Below are 23046 nucleotides of genomic sequence, written 5' to 3'. Positions count from 1 at the left end.
ACCATGACACCGTCTGACCATGTCTGACACTGTCTAACCACTGTCTGAAACCAAACGTCAAAACCAACCACTATACTATGTCACCATTCTCCCCTCCGGTGTTGACTCCTTCCCCCTGTCTGTCTCCTCTAGGACTACCTGCTGTGGAACCGCCTGGGGGCCACGCTGGCTAACGGGGACCGCAGCGAGGAGGCGGTGGAAGCCTACACCAGAGCCCTGGAGCTCCAGCCGGGCTTCATTAGGTCCCGCTACAACCTGGGCATCAGCTGCATCAACCTGGGAGCACACAGGTGGGTGAGCGGGGGGCAAGGGGTGGTGGAGGAGGGTGGGGGTTGTGGGTGGAGGTCTAACTAAGAGCCATCTGGTGCTCTCCGACGCAGCACCTGGCACTGCAGCAGAAGGCTTTGAGTTTCTGCTCTGGTAGAGTCAGTGGAGTGGAGTGAGGTGGGGACACTGAATTACATTGAGCCTAATAATGCGCTATCTTACACTTACAAGTTCAATCACTAATGTTACAAGTATCAGCAAAGTCCCTATTAATATGTCAAACACATCAGCCCTGAACCTAGTAACACTCGCTCTAATGTACATATGTCATAATGATAGCAACTAATCACAAGGTTCTCTAACGGTCAAGTCTTTCTCTTGTATTTTAGGGAGGCGGCCAGTAACTTCCTAACGGCACTGAGTCTGCAGAGGAAGAGCCGGAGTCAGCAGCTCTCGCACCAGGTAATGTCGGGGAACATCTGGGCCGCCCTGCGGATAGCCCTCTCCATGATGGACCAGCCGGAGCTCTTCCAGGCGGCCAATATCGGAGACCTAGACCTACTCATGAAAGCCTTCAACCTGGACATGTGAGTGGAGATGAGCCATGGAGATGAGGCTCTACTCTCCTACCAACAGCCAAGAACCCAAAGTGTACAGATGGAAAGGGCTGTTTTGTCCAGTTAATGACAAGTGTGTGGTCTTTTTTGCACACACTACAATAATTGTATTTAAGTACCTCTGCAGTCTTGATACTGCATGTGCTCGAAGAAGAGACTATTTTGCGATGGATTTGCACTGCAATTTGTGATTTCCCAGAAGAGCACAAGGACGGGCAAAGATTGTACAAGTAGGGGAGAGTGGGGTAAGTCATGCCAAAGGGTTAGTTGAGCCACCCCTTTTTTTAGGAAACCATACACAAAATTATTAATGTGACCAAATATTTAGGAAGGGGTTATCATTTCATGAAGTCTGTGAAGAAAGAAACCACATGGAAAAAGTGGTAAGCAAGTTAGGTCCAAAATAACAAATTAATTTGTTATTATAGGTTTCATGATGCTTGTATTTAAACCAAAGTAGATAGTTTTAAGACTGTTTTATACATCAGTTGGGGTCTATATAAGCTACAATATGAGGTCCTTAACCTAGCATGAAAGTGCATCATTGTAGCTGTGTGGGCTAATATAGTCAAAATGGTTGCTTTGGGGTAAATTGTGCCATTTGGCCAGGGGCAAGTTGAGCCAATGGCTCAACTTACACCATACAAATGATTGCATTTTGTCAGTTGTAGGCATAGTATTTTTGCAATTTGTCATGCGTATGAACTCAAGGTAGTGCATTTCTATTGTTACAGAGCAGACATCATCATGCCCTGTGTATACAAACATAAAACAAGCAGGGGTCTAGCCCCTCTTGAGGTTCTTGAAAGAGCAGCCAAGGAAGTGAGAGAAGGGAAGAAGTCCATTCAAGCAAGGGATGAAAAAAGACAGAATGACACTGAAGACAAAAAAGAAAACGAATATGTACCTATGTGCTATGATGGAGTAGCAGAGGCACATAGGGTCTTGTCTGATGACATGGAGTCTGAGCTTGCTAAACATACCAGTTTCGTGGGCTTAGGAGCCTCAAATGCAGAGAACTTGCCTACGAATTGGTACATTGAAACAACTTCCAGTCCCTGACAATCTTACCCCAAGGTGGCTCAACTTACCCTGTCCCTATGCTCAATTTACCCCATACCCGGGGTAAGTTATGCCAAGAGACCACTTTTTTTTGGACAAGCTGTTTTCAAAACGTAAGTTTACATGAATTCTGATTATTTCCAGGGATACACAACATCCTGAAATATATATATATATATATATTTGTTAGAAAGAATACTATATTTCCCTTGACGTAGTGATGCTGAATGTAAAAAATGGCTCAACATACCCCACTCTCCCCTAATGCCTTAAAGAAATTAAAACAAACGAATTGAGTGGAACTGAGCTAGAGAGAGAAAGAGAAATGCTGAAAATGCTGTTGCTGAACAGTGTTGAGGTTTGACAAGAACGATTTCCTCATCCAACTACAGTACTTTCAGAGTGTTCGGATTGTCACACCCACAGACCTAAAGGAAGGATTTAGTGAGTAAAATCAAGACTACACCATAAACTGTAGGACTCAAACAGTTTTCACAAGAAAATCAATAGATCCTTTTTAAGGGGTGGTTTTATCCTCTTTTTAGGGAGGAAAAACACTGCATGGAAACTAAAGCATTTTCCTAAATAAATTCAATGGCACAAACTAACAAAAGCTAAGAATTCTTTAACTTTTCTTGCACTTTGAAAACAAACTGATAATTTCCTCTTATCTTACTGAAATTTGCAGATTGTAAAGCCTTACTCGAAACGCATGCTAAAACAACATTTAACATTAACACTATTTTTATAGCAACTAATATAAGTCCTTTTCAGATTCATTTTTGACTTCCTCGAATACTTGGCATCCTCCGAATCCTTAATGTTTTGTGGTATGCTCCTCATTTAATTTGTCCTATCTTCCCTTACCCTCATTGGTTTGAAAGACACACATTAGCAGGACAAGTTGGACCTTTATTTTTCCCTCAGAGCTGCATATGTACTTCACGTGTCAGAAACGCATTCCGTTTAATTTGTTCAGGTTTGTGCTTATGGCTGGGATGACTTTCAAAATATTCACTCATGTCACATTACTAAATCAAAAGATTAAGCTTTGTAGTGAATGGATGAGGCATTATACTATTTTCTAGAAGACAGCCTCTTTATGTGTAATATGTTGTATTGCTTTACAATATGTAAAAGGAAATGTTGAAGGTCAGACGCCCCTCAAAGGTTACAAAACATCACATCAGCTCATGTTAATGTCAGGTTTACCTAGTTTACACAGTGAGATAAACATTGTTGTTTGCATATAAGCATTGGTTTATGTAGGAGGTAAATGCAGAGCTAGTAATGGTGCTTTGATTTACTAATGAATGTGTACAGTATCTAGCGGCCCTATTCTAAAAAGCGTTACCAAAATAAGGCCAAAAATAATAAGCCACAACAACTATACCCTCGTATGAGAGAATTATTCTCTCCAAGATCAAACAAACACAATCCCTGTGTGCGTAGTTACTAGTTGGCTCAGTAGTCTAGCAGCGTCACAGTTAGTTTGCAAGTCACTCTGCGGAACTCATGCCACCATCATGTCCACCATGCAACAGAGTAAATGACACATACAACCACTGTACTGTAGCATTGCACTGGTGTGTTTACCTGTTGGGGCCTACTGTATGACAGAAGAAATGTGTTTGATTCAAGGATCCCATGCAATATAGCTCATTTTTTAAATTGTACAATGCCCTGGTCTGACTCAATGGACCAAAAGGAAACGCTATCAGGGTGTGGCAGAGACACCATCGGCAATTCATCTTCCAAATTGTACCGCTTTGATGTCATGGCTTTTTCGACTGTAAGCACTTTTCATTCCCCATTTAAGATTATGGGTATTTAGGAAGGTTTGGCCCGTCAGCAGAAATATAAGAATACGTTATTTTCAAAGAAAGAAAGTAAAATGGGGCGAATAATTCAATTTAGACAAAAACACACAAACTGCCATTCACTTTAGCAAAGCCTTCAGGTTTTGTAACATTGGTTTGGCACTATGGCAAGGAGGTCAATTTCATTTCAAATTAGTCTCTGAACATCTGGTTGTAGAGGGTGGAGGGGGGCTGTACTGTCAGATTCATGTTTTACTACTGCAGTCTACTGAAAATTCACTTTGAATTTCACCTTAGACATACTTGATATGTCCTGTAACCTCAATCAAGCCTATTGAAAGAGTGGTTCCCTTGCTGGCTAGATTTAATACAAACATAATTGAAAAACAGATTATGTAGCACAATGTACTTGAAAAACAGATTAACTTCTGTTTATTTTGTATGAAATCTATTACATTCAAATGATCTGAAAATGTAATGAAGAAATGGGGAAAGGGTTGGAACAATACAAATGCAAGAGGAGGAAAACATCAGAGTGTGTGTGAAATCACTGCGGCCATGATGTTTAAAATATCAAGGAGCCAGAGGCAACTGCTGAGACACAGCACATACTGTATGTGCACACCACTGACAATCTGCTTTGAAGACCAGAAACACATTGGCAGACTGTACAATGTCGAAGGCAACTAGGCCAACACGTTATGGCATCCTTCCCTTTATTAATTGATTTAGTCTAGCTGATTCTCCTTCACACACACATACAGCCCTTCACTCCCACTACCCACAAGTGAATCATTCTGTAAATGATTCACTTTGGAATTAAACATTCTGGTCATCATTCTATGAGTCACCAAGGAGTAGCTAATCACAATGGGGGCCCGATGGGGAACTGATTGAAATTACGTCATTACAACTGGATTTCAACCACCTTTGCTCGCTGGGTGGTTTGTGGGTAGTGGGAGTGAAGGGCTGTGTGTGTGTGAAGGAGAATCAGCTAGACTAAATCAATTAATAAAGGGAAGGATGCCATAACGTGTTGGCCTAGTTGCCTTCGACATTGTACAGTCTGCCAATGTGTTTCTGTCCCCATGCCTTCTAGTTGCCCTACCTATCAGAAGCATATATACTGTAGTATAATAGTACAATGCTGAAACCAGGATTTCCTGGACCTTGTTATTTCTTCAAAATCACTGATTTCTTATGGTCTAGTAGGCCTGAGCTTTTTGCATTTTGAACAGAAACCATGTACAGTGCATTCGGAAATTATTCAGACTCCTGGACTTTTTCCAAATGTTGTTACGTTACAGCCTTACTCTAAAATTGATTAAATTAATGTTTTTCATCAATCTACACACAATACCCCATAACAGATTTATAGAAATTGTTGCAAATTTATAAAAAATGTAAAACAGAAATAACTTATTTACATAAGTATTCAGATCCTTTGCTATATATGAGACTCAAAATTGAGCTCAGGTGCATCCTGTTTCCATTGATCATCCTTGAGATGTTTCTACAACTGATTGGACATGATTTGGAAAGGCACACACCTGTCTATATGAGGTCCCACAGTTGACAGTGCATGTCAGAGCAAAAAACAAGCCATGAGGTCGAAGGAATTGTCCATAGAGCTCCGAGACAGGTTTGTGTCGAGGCACAGATCTGAGGAAGGGTACCAAAAAATGTCTGCAGCATTGAAGGTCCCCAAGAACACAGTGGCCTCCATCATTCTTAAATGGAAGAAGTTTGGAACCACCAAGACTCTTCCTAGAGCTGGCCGCCTGGCCAAACTGAGCAATCGGGGAGAAGGGGCTTTGGTCAGGGAGGTGACCAAGAACCTGATGGTCACTCTGACAGAGCTCCATAGTTCCTCTGTGGAGATGGGAGAACCTTCCAGAAGGACAACCATCTCTGCAGCACTCCACCAATCAGGCCTTTATGGTAGAGTGGCCAGACGGAAGCCACTCCTCAATAAAAGGCACATGACAGCCTGCTTGGAGTTTGCCAAAAGGCACCTAAATGACTCTCAGACCATGAGAAACAAGATTCTCTGGTCTGATGAAACCAAGATTGAACTCTTTGGCCTGATTGCCAAGCATCACGTCTGGAGGAAACCTGGCACCATCCTTACGGTGAAGCATGGTGGTGGCAGCATCATGTTGTGGGGATGTTTTTCAGCAGCAGGAACTGGGAGACTAGTCAGGATCAAGGGAAATATGAATGTCGCAAAGTACAGAGAGATCCTTGATGAAAACCTGCTCCAGAGTGCTCAGAACCTCGGACTGGAGCAAAGGTTCACCTTAAAACAGAACAACTACCCTAAGCACACAGCCAAGGCAACGCAGGGGTGGCTTCGGGACAAGTCTCTGAATGGCCTTGAGTGGCCCAGCCAGAGCCCGGACTTCAACCTGATCTAACATCTCTGGAGAGACCTGAAAATAGCTGTGCAGCGACGCTCCCCATCCAACTTGACAGCTCTTGAGAGGATCTGCAGAGAAGAATTGGACAAACTCCCCAAATACAGGTGTGCCAAGCTTGTAGCGTCAAACCAAAAAGACTTGAGGCTGTAATCGCTGCCAAAGGTGCTTCAACAAAGTATTGAGTAAAGGGTCTGAATACTTATGTAAATGTGATATTTCAGTTGTTTATTCTTTTTATACATTTGCAAGCTTTCCTAAAAAACAGTTTTTGCTTTCTCATTATGGGTTATTGTGTGTAGATTGATGAGAAAAAAATAATTTAATCAATTTTAGAATAAGGCTGTAACAGGACAAAATTTGGAAAAAGTGAAGGTGTCTGAATACTTTCCGAATGCACTGTAGTTATTTAGAAGATGACATTTTTTTTTTAAATTGTTGTTTTTTAATTATTGGCTTACCAACTATATATACTACTGTAGAATATATATCGCTGTGTGTTGAGTTAGGATGCCCAATGACAAAGTCCCTTTTCTAGAACCGTTTACCTTCTCAGGTGTGATGACCTAGCTAAACCTAGCATGCTCCAAAATAACTCATGGAGGTTGTTCACATGCTAGATCTTCTATGCTTCATTTTGAATGCCCTTTTATTTTTATGCATGCATTGCGACTCATGAAGTGCTTTCTTTCCCACCTACTTATAAAACCAAAATATATCATGTTACATTGCAAATATTTCTACAATGCAATTTTGATTGGCTACATTTATGAAGTAAACCTACAGGTAACTGCCAAAATAAAGGAAACACTTGAGTAAATGAGGGATACAAAGTATATTGAAAGCAGGTGCTTCCACACAGGTGGTTCCTGAGTTAATTAAGCAACTAACACCCAATCAAGCTTAAGGTCATGTTTAAAAATGCCCAGTTGCCCATTATTTTGGCTACCATGGCTAGTGACTTTGAAAGAGGGATCTCAAAGGAGCATAGGGGGTTTAAATGGAGTCTGTCACCAGATCTCAACCTAATTGAACACTTCTGGGAGATTCTTGAGCAGCGCCTGAGACAGCGTTTTCCACCACCATGAACAAAACACCACATTATGGAATTTCTTGTGGAAGAATGGTGTCGCATCCCTCCGATAGAGTTCCAGAAACTTGTAGAATCTATGCCAAGGAGCATTAAGCTGTTCTGGCGGCTCATGGTGGCCGAAAGCCTTATTAATTGGTGTTTCCTTTATTTTGGCAGTTACCTGTATATATTGTACACAAGATACAATAAAAACATTGCAGTGAATTTGGAAAACTACTAAGAGTAGCGCGCTCAAACTGAGAACTGAGTGCAGGCCTCTCCCACACTAACAGTTTCGCAAAAGGATGCAAACCCTTTGGTGACAGATAGTTGTATTATCTTTAACTCGCTCACGCATGTGTATAACTGAACAACCACAAACCCCCCTGGTCAGTATAATAGCATAAGACCTACAGTTTTTGTGATTGCTCTGTATCTTGTGTACGATACATTTCTCAATTATCACAGTTTTGATCTGCCCATTGTACCATGTTGGTTTACTATGGTTTATTTCTGTAGCCGACATATAAGTATGAATAGAACAAATAATATTTTGATGGAAACAAATGACTTAAAAATGAAATACTGGAACACTTTATAGTGTACTTACAATGCATACTACTCTACCAATATACTTACACTAGTCAAGCATTAGCACGTTTCAGACACAGTATGATATGAAAGTTATTTTAAAATAAACTGTTGTAATATATTCAAATGATCCGTCTTTATTTGTTGTTGAGTTTATAATTGCATGCCTACCAAGGTTTGTATTCCATTGTCTTTTTGGGTACTATATACTGCAGCTCTCCCTTCCTACTTAAAGCATAACCACCACATTATAACCAAACAAAAACAGTCTTCAATTAAAATTATACATTATGCTTGCTATTCTACTGTTTATGGAGTAAAGAACTAGAGAAGCCATGAAATTGAAAACCATTGCGGAATTGTCATGAGGAACCATGGCCAAGCCACACTAGTTTCTCAGTGACAATGCACTAAAATACACAAGTGTCAAATGTCAAGAAATGTGTAGTTTATTGAACTATCCAAACATTGCTAGTAGCAGTACCACTGGATATATTGTTATAATGCAGGTGTTCACATATTCCATTGCAATACTGTATCCTAAACAAAATTTGGATAAGGACATAAATTACATTACAAAAGTAAACTTTAAATAATCCCTTCAGGGAAACTGTATGTAATGAAAACTACAGAGTGGGAACAACCTTGTTTGCAAAAAGGCAAAGAAAAATCAAGTAAAAACAGGTGAAGTACCATTGAACATTTTGTTAAATTAAATAAGAAAAGAAAAAACACAAAAGTATTGTACAATCCAAATGACTAAATGTCAACTGTTAGTGCACATGCTGACAGTACGAAGGCGTTTTGTGACACAAAAGGTAAACCATTACCTTTCACAACCTCGAGACAGAGTGGTGGAGAGGAAGCGACAGAGATGCAGGGAGAGCTGAAAGAATGCAACACACTAGACGTCCTCCATAGCAATTGATCCACAGTAAATGGAGAGGAAGAAGGTGAGAGGGCACCCTGCCAGTCTAAAACAGCCAGAGTTGACCAGATGGGAGGAACCCCAGTAGAGGACAAAAAGGTATAGAACTAGAATGCATAGCACACCCACCTCTCCTCAGCAATCAGACCTTTGTATAATTAATGTAACTACTTCACTGACCCGTCAAGGACCAGTAATGGCAATCTCAGAATGGGACAGAGGGTTTAATTCTATACATTCTGTTTCTATGTAAAAATAAACAAGTGTGGAAGGGAGATGGCAAAAACAATGCTTGCATAGAGACCATTAAGAATTCCCCCACTGCATAAGTAACAGCAGCAATTTATCAAGTAGTGTCTGACAAGGATGGGAGATCTTCAGGGATCAATTTGAGAGGGGGAATTGTAATCTTCTCCAAAACAACCAATGGCTCTCTAAATCAAAATCATTATCTGGTTTCCCAATGTGGGTCCAAAAACATGATTCATCCTGTGCAGCAAGAAAGTATGTTTGAGTTTATATGCAGTTTTAGTTTATTTTGTCTCACACTGAACACATTTGCGTTGCGGAGTACATGAATCCAAATGTGCATTATTGCAATGCAAGCACAATCATGTTCTTGACTCTTCCAGGAAACCTGCTTTGATGGAATAGTGCCCAGGTAAGTATTCAAAAACAAGAGGGTTTTTGATATGCAACATTGCAATCCACTACCTTGTTGATATGTAACAACCATACAATGAACTCTAGGCAACACTGCAGCTGGGTTTTCTACTACACCGGTTGACAAACTGTCTTTGATAGAGTGGCTGTATAGGCTCATGAGAATAAGACACAGAAGTGCAAACAATATAAAGGTGTGACTTTGCTGGACACGAAAAGCATAGTGAGAGAATAAATGAGCAGCGAGTATGAGTAAAATGGTGAATACAGTATTAATATATACACAAGGGTTGGTGACTATGCACCAGTTGGGCTAGTTTTGTCTTTGATATGTGTTAGATTTTAGCATTCAAGTTGAAGGGGGGGGTTTGGTTGCAGTGAGCACCATAAGGAATACATTCAGCAATGCTCCACGTCTTAAAGTACGAGAACACATTCTGAAACACGTTGTAGGTCGTAACCTGGTGTATGCTCAAGAGAAGAGATGATGTCCCAGTGCATATTGCTATAATGAAGAAAACACAGATGGCTGTATTCAAATGCATACATTCTGCATTAAAAAGATGGTGGCGTATCGAATATGAATACAAATGTGGTATTATTCAGAGTTTGAGGACTACCATAATTGGCAAACATTTACCTCGTGTTGTCTGTCCTTCCACAAAATGTATTAGGCGAGCAAACAAATGCCAACCAATACAGCATGCATACAGTATGTGTAATCAACATAGTCTAAGGAACACTTTGAAAATAGAAAAGTCATATAATAGAAGTCTTATTTTTTGGTTACCACCACATTCAGTCACTGGCTTTTACCACATTCAAGAAAAGCTAATAATATCAGTTTGGTGTATCTGATTCAAGGTAATATATGCTTTTGGTTCTATTTCTATGTGAAAAGCAGGGATATAAAATAGTCTCTGTCGAAAAGTGCTTTCAGATTTCAATAGAAACAACATTCTCCTGGCAACTGAAACTTGACTCGTCCAATTGTCACTGTACAGAAAAAAGCTTCTCCATTGTAGCCCAGAAAAATCTGCAAGTTAAAACCAGACAGATATGACTCATCTCATTTTACATTCATTACAGGACATCAGACCCTCCAATAAGGATATTACATATTCATGGACTCCCATGTGTAAGTGTCCAGCATAGTCAAGAGCAGTTTTTCAAATGTTTTTCCCTATTCTGACACTTGCCTATGCTGGCTATTTCTCTGCATTCAATGCCATCATTTTATATCCTGCATCACATGTTAAGGGTTCCTGATGTCCTTTTAATTCCCTATAGATGCAAAACATTCCCCAATATTCCGTGCCACATGGCATATGCAAAGCTCCCAGCAGCATTGTGATTTCTTTTTATCGAGTTTTGCTTCAGAGTTTCAGGGCTAGCAGTGATGCGTGACCACTTTTGGACCATGCCCCCACTTCAATAAAAATACTAGCATAGAAGCTGAAGGCAAAGAAAATGTATAGTAAGATCTTATATGCTGCCTCCCGAGTGGCGCAGCAGTCTAAGGCACTGCATCGCAGTGCTAGAGGCGTCACTACAGACCTGGGTTCGATCCCGAGCTGTGTTGCAGCCGGCCATGACCGGGAGACCCATGAGATCTTATATTTACATTTTAGTAATTTAGCAGACACTCTTATCCAGAGCAACTTACAGGAGCAATTAGGGTTAAGTGCCTTGCTCAAGGGCACATCGACAGATTTTTCACCTAGTCGGCTCGGGGATTAGAACCAGCGACCTTTCGGTTACTGGCACAACGCTCTTAACCACTAACCTGCCGCCAGGTATATGCTGATACTAGACCTGTGGAGCACTCAGATAACTGAAATTGCACACATCCCTCTGTACCTACACCGTAGACCAGGGGTGTCAAACTCATTCCATGGAGGGCCTAGTTTTTTTTTTTCTTCTTTCAATGAAGACAACCAGGTGAGGGGATTTCTTTACTAGTTAGTGACCTTAATTCATCAATCAAGTACAAGGGAGGAGCGAAACCCGCAGACACTCGGCCCTCCGTGGAATGAATTTGACATGAGCCGTAGACAAATAAAATGTTTCAATACACACAAGCACACGAGAATCACAGAGACATACAAAAAGCAAATTGCTTTCCCTTTTTCAACCGCACTTGAAGTATTTTCCGGTTGCTCTTGAGTGACTTGGATGAGTCGAGCGGTTCCTATCGTTTTTTGGCTGGTCTGGGGTGTGAGTGTTTCCATAATTTCCACTGTGGTCATCTTCCTGTCTTCTGGTTGTGAAGATGTGGTTCTCTTAGGTTGGAGGTTGGAGTATGGAGGTGAGGGGGGGGGTGGTAGGTCTAGCTGCACGACAGTCGACGGTAAAAATAGATGTAGCCCAAGTCTTTTGGAGGCCTTTCTGACAAGCACACTTTGTGGTCGTTGAAGATCACCCATCTGACGTGGGGGGAAAAATAACATGCGTAACACATTGTGTTAAAACCTCATCTATACATTTAGTTTCGTCTTGATTTCTAAATGCCACATTGTAGAACACTAATTACAAAATGATCTAATCAGTCTCTTAGGACAGTGTTTCCCAATCTGGTCTGTGAAGACGATCAAAGATAATACTTGATTGACTCCAACACTAGCAAACCTGATTCAACACGTCAACTATGATCAAGCCCTTGATTAGTTGAATCAGGAGTGCTAGTGTTGGAATAGATCAAATATTATGTGCAGTGCAACAGCTGGTGGAAACAGTTTGTCTATATCATTCATTTTTAATCCTTCATTATGAAAGGGGATTGTGGTTTAATCATCTAGCAGAGATAAATGTAGAGTATGTAAATTGTGACTGACTTACCTTCCTTCCTTTTTGATGTGGCATACATAATGACCAGACATCGTGGACGCTCCCATGTGGCTGATGAAAGCAAAAAGCTCGTAACCTGCAAAACAGGAAGTCAAACCAATAGTTACACAAAACTACAACTCCCTTGTGAACAGAACAGATGTATTTTGCCTACAGTATACCCATGAGAACAAGCTAGTAAAACCGGCTCATAACTATAACTTTCAGCAACTATCTCATCCTTATCTGATCCTATTCCTAGTGTTATGAGATGTCTTTCTTACCTTGAAAGCATGCAGGTTGTAGTTGGAGAGACTGTGGTCCATGATTTGTATTTCTGAGTTCAAAATCAGGGCTGAGACCCTGAATAGCATGAGTCTCCTCAAACATGAAATCGTAAACCAAACATGTAACACAAAACTGTGTTGCCTTCCTTTTACAGGATTGTGTCAGAATGGAAGCGGAAGAGTAGCCCTTCACAATTGGTGAAAGGCTGGTTTTGATCCAAATGAACCTGCAAACAGCAGGTGTTGCATCATATGGGTGCAGCAAGCAGTGAGCTTTATATTCAAAGCAGCTATATACTTTTTTATACAGCTCCTGTACCACATGTGTATGTGTGTAATTCTTCTCCTTTGATCCTTTCTGTCTTTATCGTTTTGCTCATAATAGTTTGGTTAGGACTGGAGAGGGTGTAGCTGATTCTAGATCAGTGTCTCTAGATCGTAATGGTTATGGTTAGGACTGGGGAGGATGGAACTGACCCTAGATCAGTCTTAGAGGTCATGCAGAGTCACTCACGTCCGGGTCCGTCCTTGATCCGGGGGCCTGAGGCGTCCTGGTCTGGGGGCAGTGTGGAGTTGCTGTGCGTGTTGGCATTGGAGAAAGCGTTGTCATTGGGCTCCGTGGTGTCGGCCATGTCAGACAGGGCGTCGCTAGTCTCCTCCTCCTCCTCCCTCTCCGTGTGGGTGAAGATCCAGTCCAGCGCCCGCTCCAGGTTGTTGTTCTGAAACAACGAATGTTGGTGACATGTCATTTCACAGACCTATTTCAGCGTTTTTTTTGCTGACAGTACTTTCTGGTACTGGTATTTTTTTCTCTCACACATATTAAACTACCTGCTTGTTTCAACGAATCCGAAAGAACCAAAAAGTCATAATTGGTAGGCTAAATTGCCATGTAATTACCATTTTAATTTACTGTATCTGATTATCAGTGACCTTGTGTTATGAAGATACAGTAGAATATGCTTCCTCTCTCCCCTAAGTCTTATCTCAAATTCAGAGGTCTCAGAAGATGGACAATTGTGACTGGCATGCTTCACGAGAATGTAACAGGATTGACAACATCAAAATCTAAATGTAACGGGATTGACAAGATTAAAATCAAGAGAATTGATTTTGTTATTGTGAACTATGTACATTTTCTTGAAGAATGAATAATCCAACTCCGCTCTCATTCTCCATGTGTGGTCAATTCCCTCATTTAGCCTCAGCATTTAATCCAAAATAGAGGCGTGATTCATTCACCGCCGATGCCAGCGCCGAGAGCACATGGGGGGAATAATCTGATGCTGCCTGCTTTTTCTGGCCATGCCCAGTCAGACAGACAGGCCAGTGAAACTGGGCTATTTTAGAAGACCCTGGAGACCCTCTGCTGTTTCACACTCCTACTCAACTCACGAGGACCCTGGGATTTTTTATGAGAAAAAAAATGGATGGCAAGGGGTTTGAAGATGTTAGGAACGGTAAACAAGGAAATCAGAGGGTCTGTTTTCGTAGAGAACTTGATCTATTTTATGCTGACAGGGCAGGTGACTGCTGACAAAGAGAAAAAGGGACCATCTTAAAATAGCAGCCACTATAATGGAATTAAACTCTTATACTGTATATCGTGGTGTTATACAATTCATAACGTAATTGAATGAATTAGTTGTTCATTTGAGGAACACACAAACAAATGCATAAAAATGACTGCGTTATAGTTGCACATATGACACAACGATCTGACTCATAGAACTGAAAAGCTGAATGAGGCTTGCTATGCACCATGACGGGCCCAATGCTGGGACTATTTGTAAACAGCATGTAGAACAGGGATCTCGAGCAACCAAGGACATGAAGGGGTTATTAAAACTGCAATATATCAAGTAAACAAGTAGGCCAGCCAAGTTGTTTATAGCTGAGAGGGCATGATTCTCCAGCACGGTTCGGCACTATAGAAAGCCACTCCCCATCATTCTTACATCAATGGCACAAATATAAATAGCAAGCCAAAAGTCTGACAGAGAAATAGAACATATTGGTTAAACTTTTTGGGAGATATTACCCTACTTAAAACATGATAAAAGTCTCCCTTTCCATCTTTGCAAGGTTTTAGCTATAGAACAGGCATTGGATAGATGGTTTATTTTCCATATTCCAGAACATAGTACATACATCTCTACAATAATTAAAATCTGAAAAAGTCAAATTAAAAACTACCGCCTACTGAATGCTTCCTAGGCCAGGACAATATTATTTTTGTGTTGTTTCACCAGAGTGAGTGTGTGAGCAGCGGGAGAGAAAGAGAGCCACTGACCGTGGCTTTGAGGGCCTGGACGGTGTGGCGGGGGGGGAAGCCCATGGAGGTGAGGATGGCGATGCTCTCCTCTGGAGGCTGGTTGTCCAGGGGGGTGGCAGCCAGGCCCGGGCTGGCCACGGAGGGGCCGGGCTCCATGAAGTTTGGCAGTGCCAGGGGCTCAGCAAAGTCTGGAAGAGAGGAAAGAAGGAGAAAGCTCTACTATAAACATGGTTCATAAATCAGTAATCGCCCATTCAAACAAGGGTCAAATCAGGAAGAGCACACTGTAAAACAAGGATGTGTTCCTAAGGCCTCATCAGCGCCTGGTTATTTGTTGGTATCTTAGGTCATAGTCATTAGTTACCCAATTAATATAGGTCATTGTTAGTACAAGTATGGCATGTTCAGCTTAAGAGAGCCTGTTTGTGTCGGTCTGCCTATTTGTCCTTGAATCTCTTGGTGAGCTGTAAAGGAAGGGCTCGCTCACTGGGTTGTGTTTGTGAGAGAAAGAAATCCTCTTCATTAGTTATTAGTAACTTTTCCAACAATATCACTGTATGCAGAAGTGACTATGATATTGTTTAAGACAAACTTATAAATCCACTTCGAAAAATATAACAAAGTATGTACAGGGTACAGAAATTAAAAGGGGTAGTTCACAATTTTACAACTAGATTTTAGATGGTTCCTCACCCTGAAGGTAGTCTATGGGCCAAGAGAAACTGTAATCCAGGGTTCAGTTTTCTTTAAACAGACAATACAAACTTCAGCTAAACTTAGCCACCACAAGCTAACAATCAATTGAAATGATCGGGGCATGTAAGCATGTTTGAAAACAATTATGTAGTGGCTGTTTAAGGAGAACTGAACCATGGTCTACAGATTCTCCTGGCCCATAGACTACTTTCAGGGTGAATAACCATCTAACATCAAGTTGTAAAATAGTGAACTACTCCTTTAATACTGAGTTTATTAAACAACTGCAATAATAAAGCTGCATTTCAGGGAGAGTGCAAAGAGGCTGCCTGATGCCTCATGCATATTAAAAAGCTGAGATATGACTTCTTCACTGCAATTCCACACAAGCAATTAAGAATTTAGGAGGGCTAAAACAAAAACAGATGGCAGTTTAAAAAAGTTACTAAGGCAATACAACACAGTCTATACAAGACATAATTTCTCCATACATTTTGGATACCCCCGTTTTAACCGATTGGGCCTTTATTGACACAGTTGTTACACACCTGTACAATTTGACTGTGTGTGCTAGTGTTAAACCACATACAATCAGGTCCAAAATGATGTATACAATAAATACTGAGCTATACTGTATGCAAAAAAGGGGAAAATTATATTATACTAATACAATTGCTCAGACAAAGAGATTACTTAACAAGTAATACTTCTTGATGCAATTAAAGCTGGGAAAGTCCGGGAAAACTCCAGGGCTGGATGGCATTCCAGTTCAGGTATACCAACCCTTTTTTGATGTACTCCGAGGACAGTTTTTAGCATGTTTTAACCCCTCCTATAAAAATTGTAGATGATCAGATACACAACAAGAAGGTCTGATTTCATTATTACTGAAACAGGACACAAGTGGTAAATATAGAGATCCAGTCCATTGAAAACATTTGAGGCCCCTCACATGTCAGTGTTGTGATGCAAAAAATTCTAGCAAAATGCATAGCGCATAGAATAAAAAAAGGTATTGTTGGATATTATTCATCCTAATCAGACATGTTTTTTACATGGACGATACATTGGAGATAATATAAGACAAGTACTGGAAACAATAGAACACTATGACAAATCTGGGAAACCAGGCCTGGTATTTATTGCTGACATTGAAAAGGCTTTTGATAAAGTACAACTGGAATTTATATATAAATGCCTGGAATATTTCAATTTTTTGAGAATCTCTTATACAGTGGGTTAAAGTTATGTATAGTAACCCTAGGTGTAAAACTGTAAATAATGTCTACTTCTCAGAAAGTATTAAACTGTCAAGAGGAGTAAAACAAGGCTCCCCACTATCGACATATTTATTATGGCCATCGAAATGTTAGCTATTAAAATCAGATCCAACAATAATATCAAGGGGCTAGAAATCCAGGGCTTAAAAACAAAGGTGTCATTGTACGCTGAGGATTCATGTTTTATTTTTAATCTACAATTGTCACAACTTCCACCGAGGCTGCCTCCCCTCCTTGTTCGGGCAGGCTTCGGCGTTTGTCGTCATCGGCTTGCTAACCACTGCCGCTCCCATTATCATCACTCCACTTGTCTTGTCTTGTTAATCACACACACCTGGTTCTCCTTGTCATTTATCGCCCTCCAGGTTCCCTTGGAGAGTTCATCAATGAGCTTGACGCCTTGATAAGTTCCTTTCCTGAGGATGGTTCACCCCTCATAGTTCTGGGTGACTTCAACCTCCCTATGTCTATCTTTGACTAATTTCTCTCTGCCTCCTTCTTTCCACTCCTCTCCTCTTTTGACCTCACCCTCTCACCGTCCCCTCCTACTCACAAGGCAGGCAATACGCTTGACCTCATCTTTACTAGATGCTGTTCTTCTACTAATCTCACTGCAACTCCCCTCCATGTCTACGACCACTACTTTGTATCCTTTTCTCTCTCGCTCTCCTCCAACACTACTCACTCTGCCCCTACTCAGATTGTAATGCGCCGTCGCAACCTTCGCTCTCTCTCTCCCACTACTCTCTCCTCTTCCATCCTATCATCTCTTCCCTCTGCTCAATCCTTCTCCCTCCAATCTCCTGATTCTGCATCCTTTGACTCTCTATGTCCCCTATCCTCCCGGCCGGCTCGGTCCTCCCCTCCTGCTCCGTGGCTTGATGACTCATTGCGAGCTCACAGAACAGGGCTCCGGGCAGCCGAGCGGAAATGGAGGAAAACTAGACTCCCTGCGGACCTGGCATCTTTTCACTCCCTCCTCTTTACATTTTCTTTATCTGTTTCTGCTGCTAAAGCCACTTTCTACCACTCTAAATTCCAAGCATCTGCCTCTAACTCTAGGAAGCTCTTTGCCACCTTCTCCTCCCTGCTGAATCCTAACCCCCCCCCCCTCCTCCTCCCTCTCTGTGGATGACTTCGTCAACCATTTTGAAAAGAAGGTTGACGACATCCGATCCTCGTTTGTTAAGTCAAATGACACTGCTGGTCCTGCTCACACTGCCCTACCCTATGCTTTGACTTCTTTCTCCCCTCTCTCTCCAGATAAAATCTTGCGACTTGTGACAGCCGGCCGCCCAACAACCTGCCCGCTTGACCCTAACCCCTCCTCTCTTCTCCAGACCATCTCCAGTGACCTTCTCCCTTACCTCACCTCGCTCATCAACTCATCCTTGACCATGTCCCTTCCGTCTTCAAGAGAGCGAGAGTTGCACCCCTTCTCAAAAAACCAACACTCGATCCCTCTGATGTCAACAACTACAGACCAGTATCCCTTCTTTCTTTTCTCTCCAAAACTCTTGAGCGTGCCGTCTTTAGCCAACTCTCTTGCTATCTCTCTCAGAATGACCTTCTTGATCCAAACCAGTCAGGTTTCAAGACTGGTCATTCAACTGAGACTGCTCTTCTCTGTGTCACGGAGGCTCTCCGCACTGCTAAAGCTAACTCTCTCTCCTCTGCTCTTGTCCTTCTAGACCTGTCTGCTGCCTTTGATACTTTGAACAATCAGATCCTCCTCTCCACCCTCTCCGAGCTGGGCATCTCCGGCGCGGCTCACTCTTGGATTGCGTCCTACCTGACAGGTCGCTCCTACCAGGTGGCGTGGCGAGAATCTGTATCCGCACCACGTGCTCTCACCACTGGTGTCCCCCAGGGCTCAGTTCTAGGCCCTCTCCTATTCTCGCTATACACCAAGTCACTTGGCTCTGTCATATCCTCACATGGCCTCTCCTATCATTGCTACGCAGACGACACACAACTAATCTTCTCCTTTCCCCCTTCTGATAACCAGGTGGCGAATCGCATCTCTGCATGTCTGGCAGACATATCAGTGTGGATGACGGATCACCACCTCAAGCTGAATCTCGGCAAGACGGAGCTGCTCTTCCTCCCGGGGAAGGACTGCCCATTCCATGATCTCGCCATCACGGTTGACAACTCCGTTGTGTCCTCCTCCCAGAGTGCGAAGAGCCTTGGCGTGACCCTGGACAACACCCTGTTGTTCTCCGCTAACATCAAGGCGGTGACCCGATCCTGTAGGTTCATGCTCTACAACATTCGGAGAGTACGACCCTGCCTTACATAGGAAGCGGCACAGGTCCTAATCCAGGCACTTGTCATCTCCCGTCTGGAATACTGCAACTCGCTGTTGGCTGGGCTCCCTGCCTGTGCCATTAAACCCCTACAACTCATCCAGAATGCCGCAGCCCGTCTGGTGTTCAACCTTCCCAAGTTCTCTCACGTCACCCCGCTCCTCCGCACACTCCACTGGCTTCCAGTTGAAGCTCGCATCTGCTACAAGACCATGGTGCTTGCCTACGGACCTGTGAGGGGAACGGCACCTCCGTACCTTCAGGCTCTGATCAGTCCCTACACCCAAACGAGGGAATTGTGTTCATCCACCTCTGGCCTGCTGGCCCCCCTACCTCTGCGGAAGCACAGTTCCCGCTCAGCCCAGTCAAAACTGTTCGCTGCTCTGGCACCCCAATGGTGGAACAAGCTCCCTCACGACGCCAGGACAGCGGAGTCACTCACCACCTTCCGGAGACACTTGAAACCGCACCTCTTTAAGGAATACCTGGGATAGGATAAAGTAATCCTTCGACCCCCCCCCTTACCCCACCCCCCAAAAAAATAAAATAATAATAATACATATTGTAAAGTGGTTCTCCCACTGGCTTGTATCCTATGCTTGTATATCGTTTGGAGTATTATCCGTACCGTGATTGCCAGGGTAGAGAGTTTCCCCTGTGCCTATGTTTGTATGTTGCTATCCAGCGCAACTGTGACAGAAAGGAATAAACGCTGTATTCGGTGATTTACCCTCCTGCACCTGACTCCTTCTATCACACTCCTCACAACAATTTTGATCCCTCCACAGCCTCAGGGGATCTAGATAATTGTTCTAATCTCTCTGGATTATATATTGGATCACAAAAAAAATACAACTTTTACATTACCGTGTAGTTTACCAATAAAATGATCTGACAGTGAAGTGGACATACTCGGTATTAATAACCTGAAAGAAAGAAATGATCTCACTACAATACATTTTTATAGAAAGTTAGCAAAAATAGATAAGATCTTGGAAAGGAAAATACCTGTCTATTTGTGGAAAAATCCCCCTGATTAACTCTTTATCCCAGTTTACCTATTTGCTTAAGGCCTACACCTAGCGACTTGTTTTTTAAATTATGTGAGCAAAAAAATATTCAACATGGGGTGAGACAAAATTAAACGGACCTATTTATATAATGAATATTAATTCAGAGGGCAGAAACTTAAATATTAAAGCATTAGACTTCTCACTAAAGGCTTCAGTCATACAAAAAAGCTATAATTAAAAACCGAACTGGTTCTCTAGCAGATTAGTAAGAATGTCTCACCCCATGTTTAAGAATGGCCTTTTTCCCTTTATTCAGATTACAACCTCTCACTTCAGGTTATTTGAAAAAGAAATCTCTATTTTTAAAACAAGCCATAGAAAGTTGGTTGCAATTTCAGTTTAATCCACCAGAAAAGACAGAACAAATATTATGGTTAAACTCAAATATACAAATTGATTAAAAAAATAACAATATTTTTTGGAGAAAATGATTTAAAAATATAATAAATAGGGCTGGTGGAGTTATGTCACACATGCAGCTAACAAAAAATATATGGTGGAAGAATAAGTGGAAGAATAAGTGGAAGAAATAATAATTCTCAAAAAGATGGGGATCAAAGTTATTGGCACCACTGTTTTTACTACCTTTCAATGCCTCACCTTGCGAGGATAATGGCACAGAGCCTTTTTCTAAAATGTTTTATGAGATTGGGAGGGATCTTAGACCATTCCTCCATACATAATCTTTACAGATCCTTGATATCCTTCGTCTGCGCTTATGGACTGTCCTCTTCAATTCAAACCACGTTTTCAATTGGTCCGGAGACAGATGGCCATTGCAAAATGTTGATTTTGTGGTCAATTAACAATTTCTTTGTGGATTTTGATGTGTGCTCTAGTTTATTATCTTGCTGGAAGATCCACTTGCGGCCAAGTTTCAGCCTCCTGGCAGAGGCAACCAGGTTTTTGTCCTGGTACTGGGTTCATGATGCCGTTAACATTAACATGGGCACCAGGACCAGTGGAAGCAAAATAGCCCCATAACATCAAAGATCCTGTGGAATGTTGTCCCACTCCTCTTCAATGGCTGTGTGAAGTTGCTGCATATTGTCGGGAATTGGAACACAGTCGTACACGTCGATCCAGAGCATCCCAAACATGCTCAATGGGTGACATGTCTGGTGAGTATGCAGGCCATGGAAGAAATGGGACATTTTCAGCTTCCAGAAATTGTGTACAGATCCTTGCGACATGGGGCCGTGCATTATCATGCTGAAACATGAGGTGATGGAGGTGGATGAAGGGCACGACAATGGGCCTCAGGATCTCGTCACGGTATCTCTGTGCATTCAAATGCCATCGATAAAATGCAATTGTGTTCGTTGTCCGTAACTTATGCCTGCCTATACCATAACCCCACCACCACCATGGGGCATTCTGTTCACAACATTGACATCAGCAAACCGTTCGCCCACACGACGCCATACACGTGGTCTGCGGGTTGTGAGGCCGGTTGAACTTGCTGTCAAATTCTCTAAAACGACGTTGGAGGCGGCTTATGGTAGAGAAATGAACATAACATTATCTGGCAACAGCACTGGTGGACAGTCCTGCAGTCAGCATGGCAACTGCACGCTCCCTCAAAACTTCAGACATCTGTGGCATTGTGTTGTGTGACAAAACTGCACATTTTAGAGTGGACTTTTATTGTCCCCAGCACAAGGTGCACCTGTGTAATGATCATACTGTTTAATCAGCTTCTTGATATGGCACACCTGTCAGGTGGATGGATTATCTTGGCAAATGAGAAATGCTCACCAACAGGGATGTAAACAAAATTGTGCCCAAAATTTGAGAGAAATAAGCTTTGGAACATTTCTGGGATATTTTATTTCAGCTCATGAAACATGGGACTAACACTTTACATTCCACAGGCCACAATCAACAGCCAAATGAAATCTATGTGAAGGAGATGTGTCGCGCTACGAGGCAAATGGTGACAGCAGATACTGACTGGTTTTCTGATCCAACCTTTTTTTTTATGGTATCTGTGACCAACAGATGCATATCTGTATTCCCAGTCATGTGAAATCCATATATTAAGGGCTAATGAATATATTTAAATTGACTGATTTCCTTATAAGAACTGTAACTCAGTAAAATCTTTGAAATTGTTGCATGTTGCATTTATATTTTTGTTCAGTGCATTTTATAAAAAGGTTTGTCTAGGTTGAAATTTGTGTACCATGATGGCATAATCCTGTGGTTGAAATTTCACCCTCAAAACAACAATTTACGTTGACGTAAACTGTGGTTTTGAGGGTGGAATTTCAACCACAGGATTATGTCATCATGGTAACGAATTTTCAACATAGACAAACCTTGTATAAAATGTTGAATTTGTACCTTTGAAACAACGTCAGATCCATTATCAGGAAAAATTATAGTCTGGGCAGCACCTCCTACTGGAGAGTTGATCTATCTACAGCTATTCATTTGCACTCCCATTCAGGGTTTTAACCAAGCCCTGCACAATGATAACACATTAAGTTGTTGTATAAATACAAAATATCTGACATTGTATTCTCATTTGAACATTTAAAATGGTTGAAAGCGCATTGATAACACATTTAGATGACCAAAAAAAATATTATAATCTAATTTCCAGTGGAATTTGGTTGTGCTTTTTAAGATTGTTGAAACCATAGTGATAACACATTGGGAATTCCAACTTCTGGGTGACTTTTTGAGTGGGTGAATAAAGGTTGAAATATTACCCACATTTCCACCTTGAGATGACGTGGTGTGCCCAGTGGGTGGGAATTAATTGGCGCAATGGCATGAGCAAGGGAGAAACTATTCACACAAAAATGTGTTATTAGGAAGTAAATGTGAAGATTTTAATTGAAGTAATGGCTTAAGT

At 41.8% G+C, this 23046-nt stretch overlaps 2 protein-coding genes across 4 annotated transcripts in view; one reads left to right on the top strand and one right to left on the bottom strand.

The window, feature by feature from the left end:
* Nucleotides 1-912, top strand: part of LOC121532944 (PEX5-related protein-like) — a 220362-nt gene extending 219450 nt beyond the window's left edge. Inside the window, exons 12-13 of the mRNA XM_041838724.1 lie at nt 133-290; nt 657-912. Coding sequence (XP_041694658.1) covers nt 133-290; nt 657-858 — 360 coding nt within the window. The 3' untranslated portion in view covers nt 859-912. The remainder of the gene's footprint in view (nt 1-132; nt 291-656) is intronic.
* Nucleotides 913-11723: 10811 nt separating this feature from the next.
* LOC121533767 (ubiquitin carboxyl-terminal hydrolase 13-like) overlaps nt 11724-23046 on the bottom strand; it is a 72824-nt gene continuing 61501 nt past the window's right edge. For all 3 annotated transcript variants that reach the window (XM_041839989.2, XM_041839990.2, XM_041839988.2), the window contains 4 exons: nt 14844-15013; nt 13065-13269; nt 12276-12360; nt 11724-11863 (listed from right to left, as the gene is read on the bottom strand). In XM_041839989.2, coding sequence (XP_041695923.1) covers nt 11767-11863; nt 12276-12360; nt 13065-13269; nt 14844-15013 — 557 coding nt within the window. In that variant the 3' untranslated portion in view covers nt 11724-11766. The remainder of the gene's footprint in view (nt 11864-12275; nt 12361-13064; nt 13270-14843; nt 15014-23046) is intronic.

The sequence above is a fragment of the Coregonus clupeaformis genome, chromosome 17 (genome assembly GCF_020615455.1).
Source record: "Coregonus clupeaformis isolate EN_2021a chromosome 17, ASM2061545v1, whole genome shotgun sequence".
Classification (NCBI taxonomy): domain Eukaryota; kingdom Metazoa; phylum Chordata; class Actinopteri; order Salmoniformes; family Salmonidae; genus Coregonus; species Coregonus clupeaformis.
This window is presented reverse-complemented; position numbering and strand designations above follow the sequence as displayed.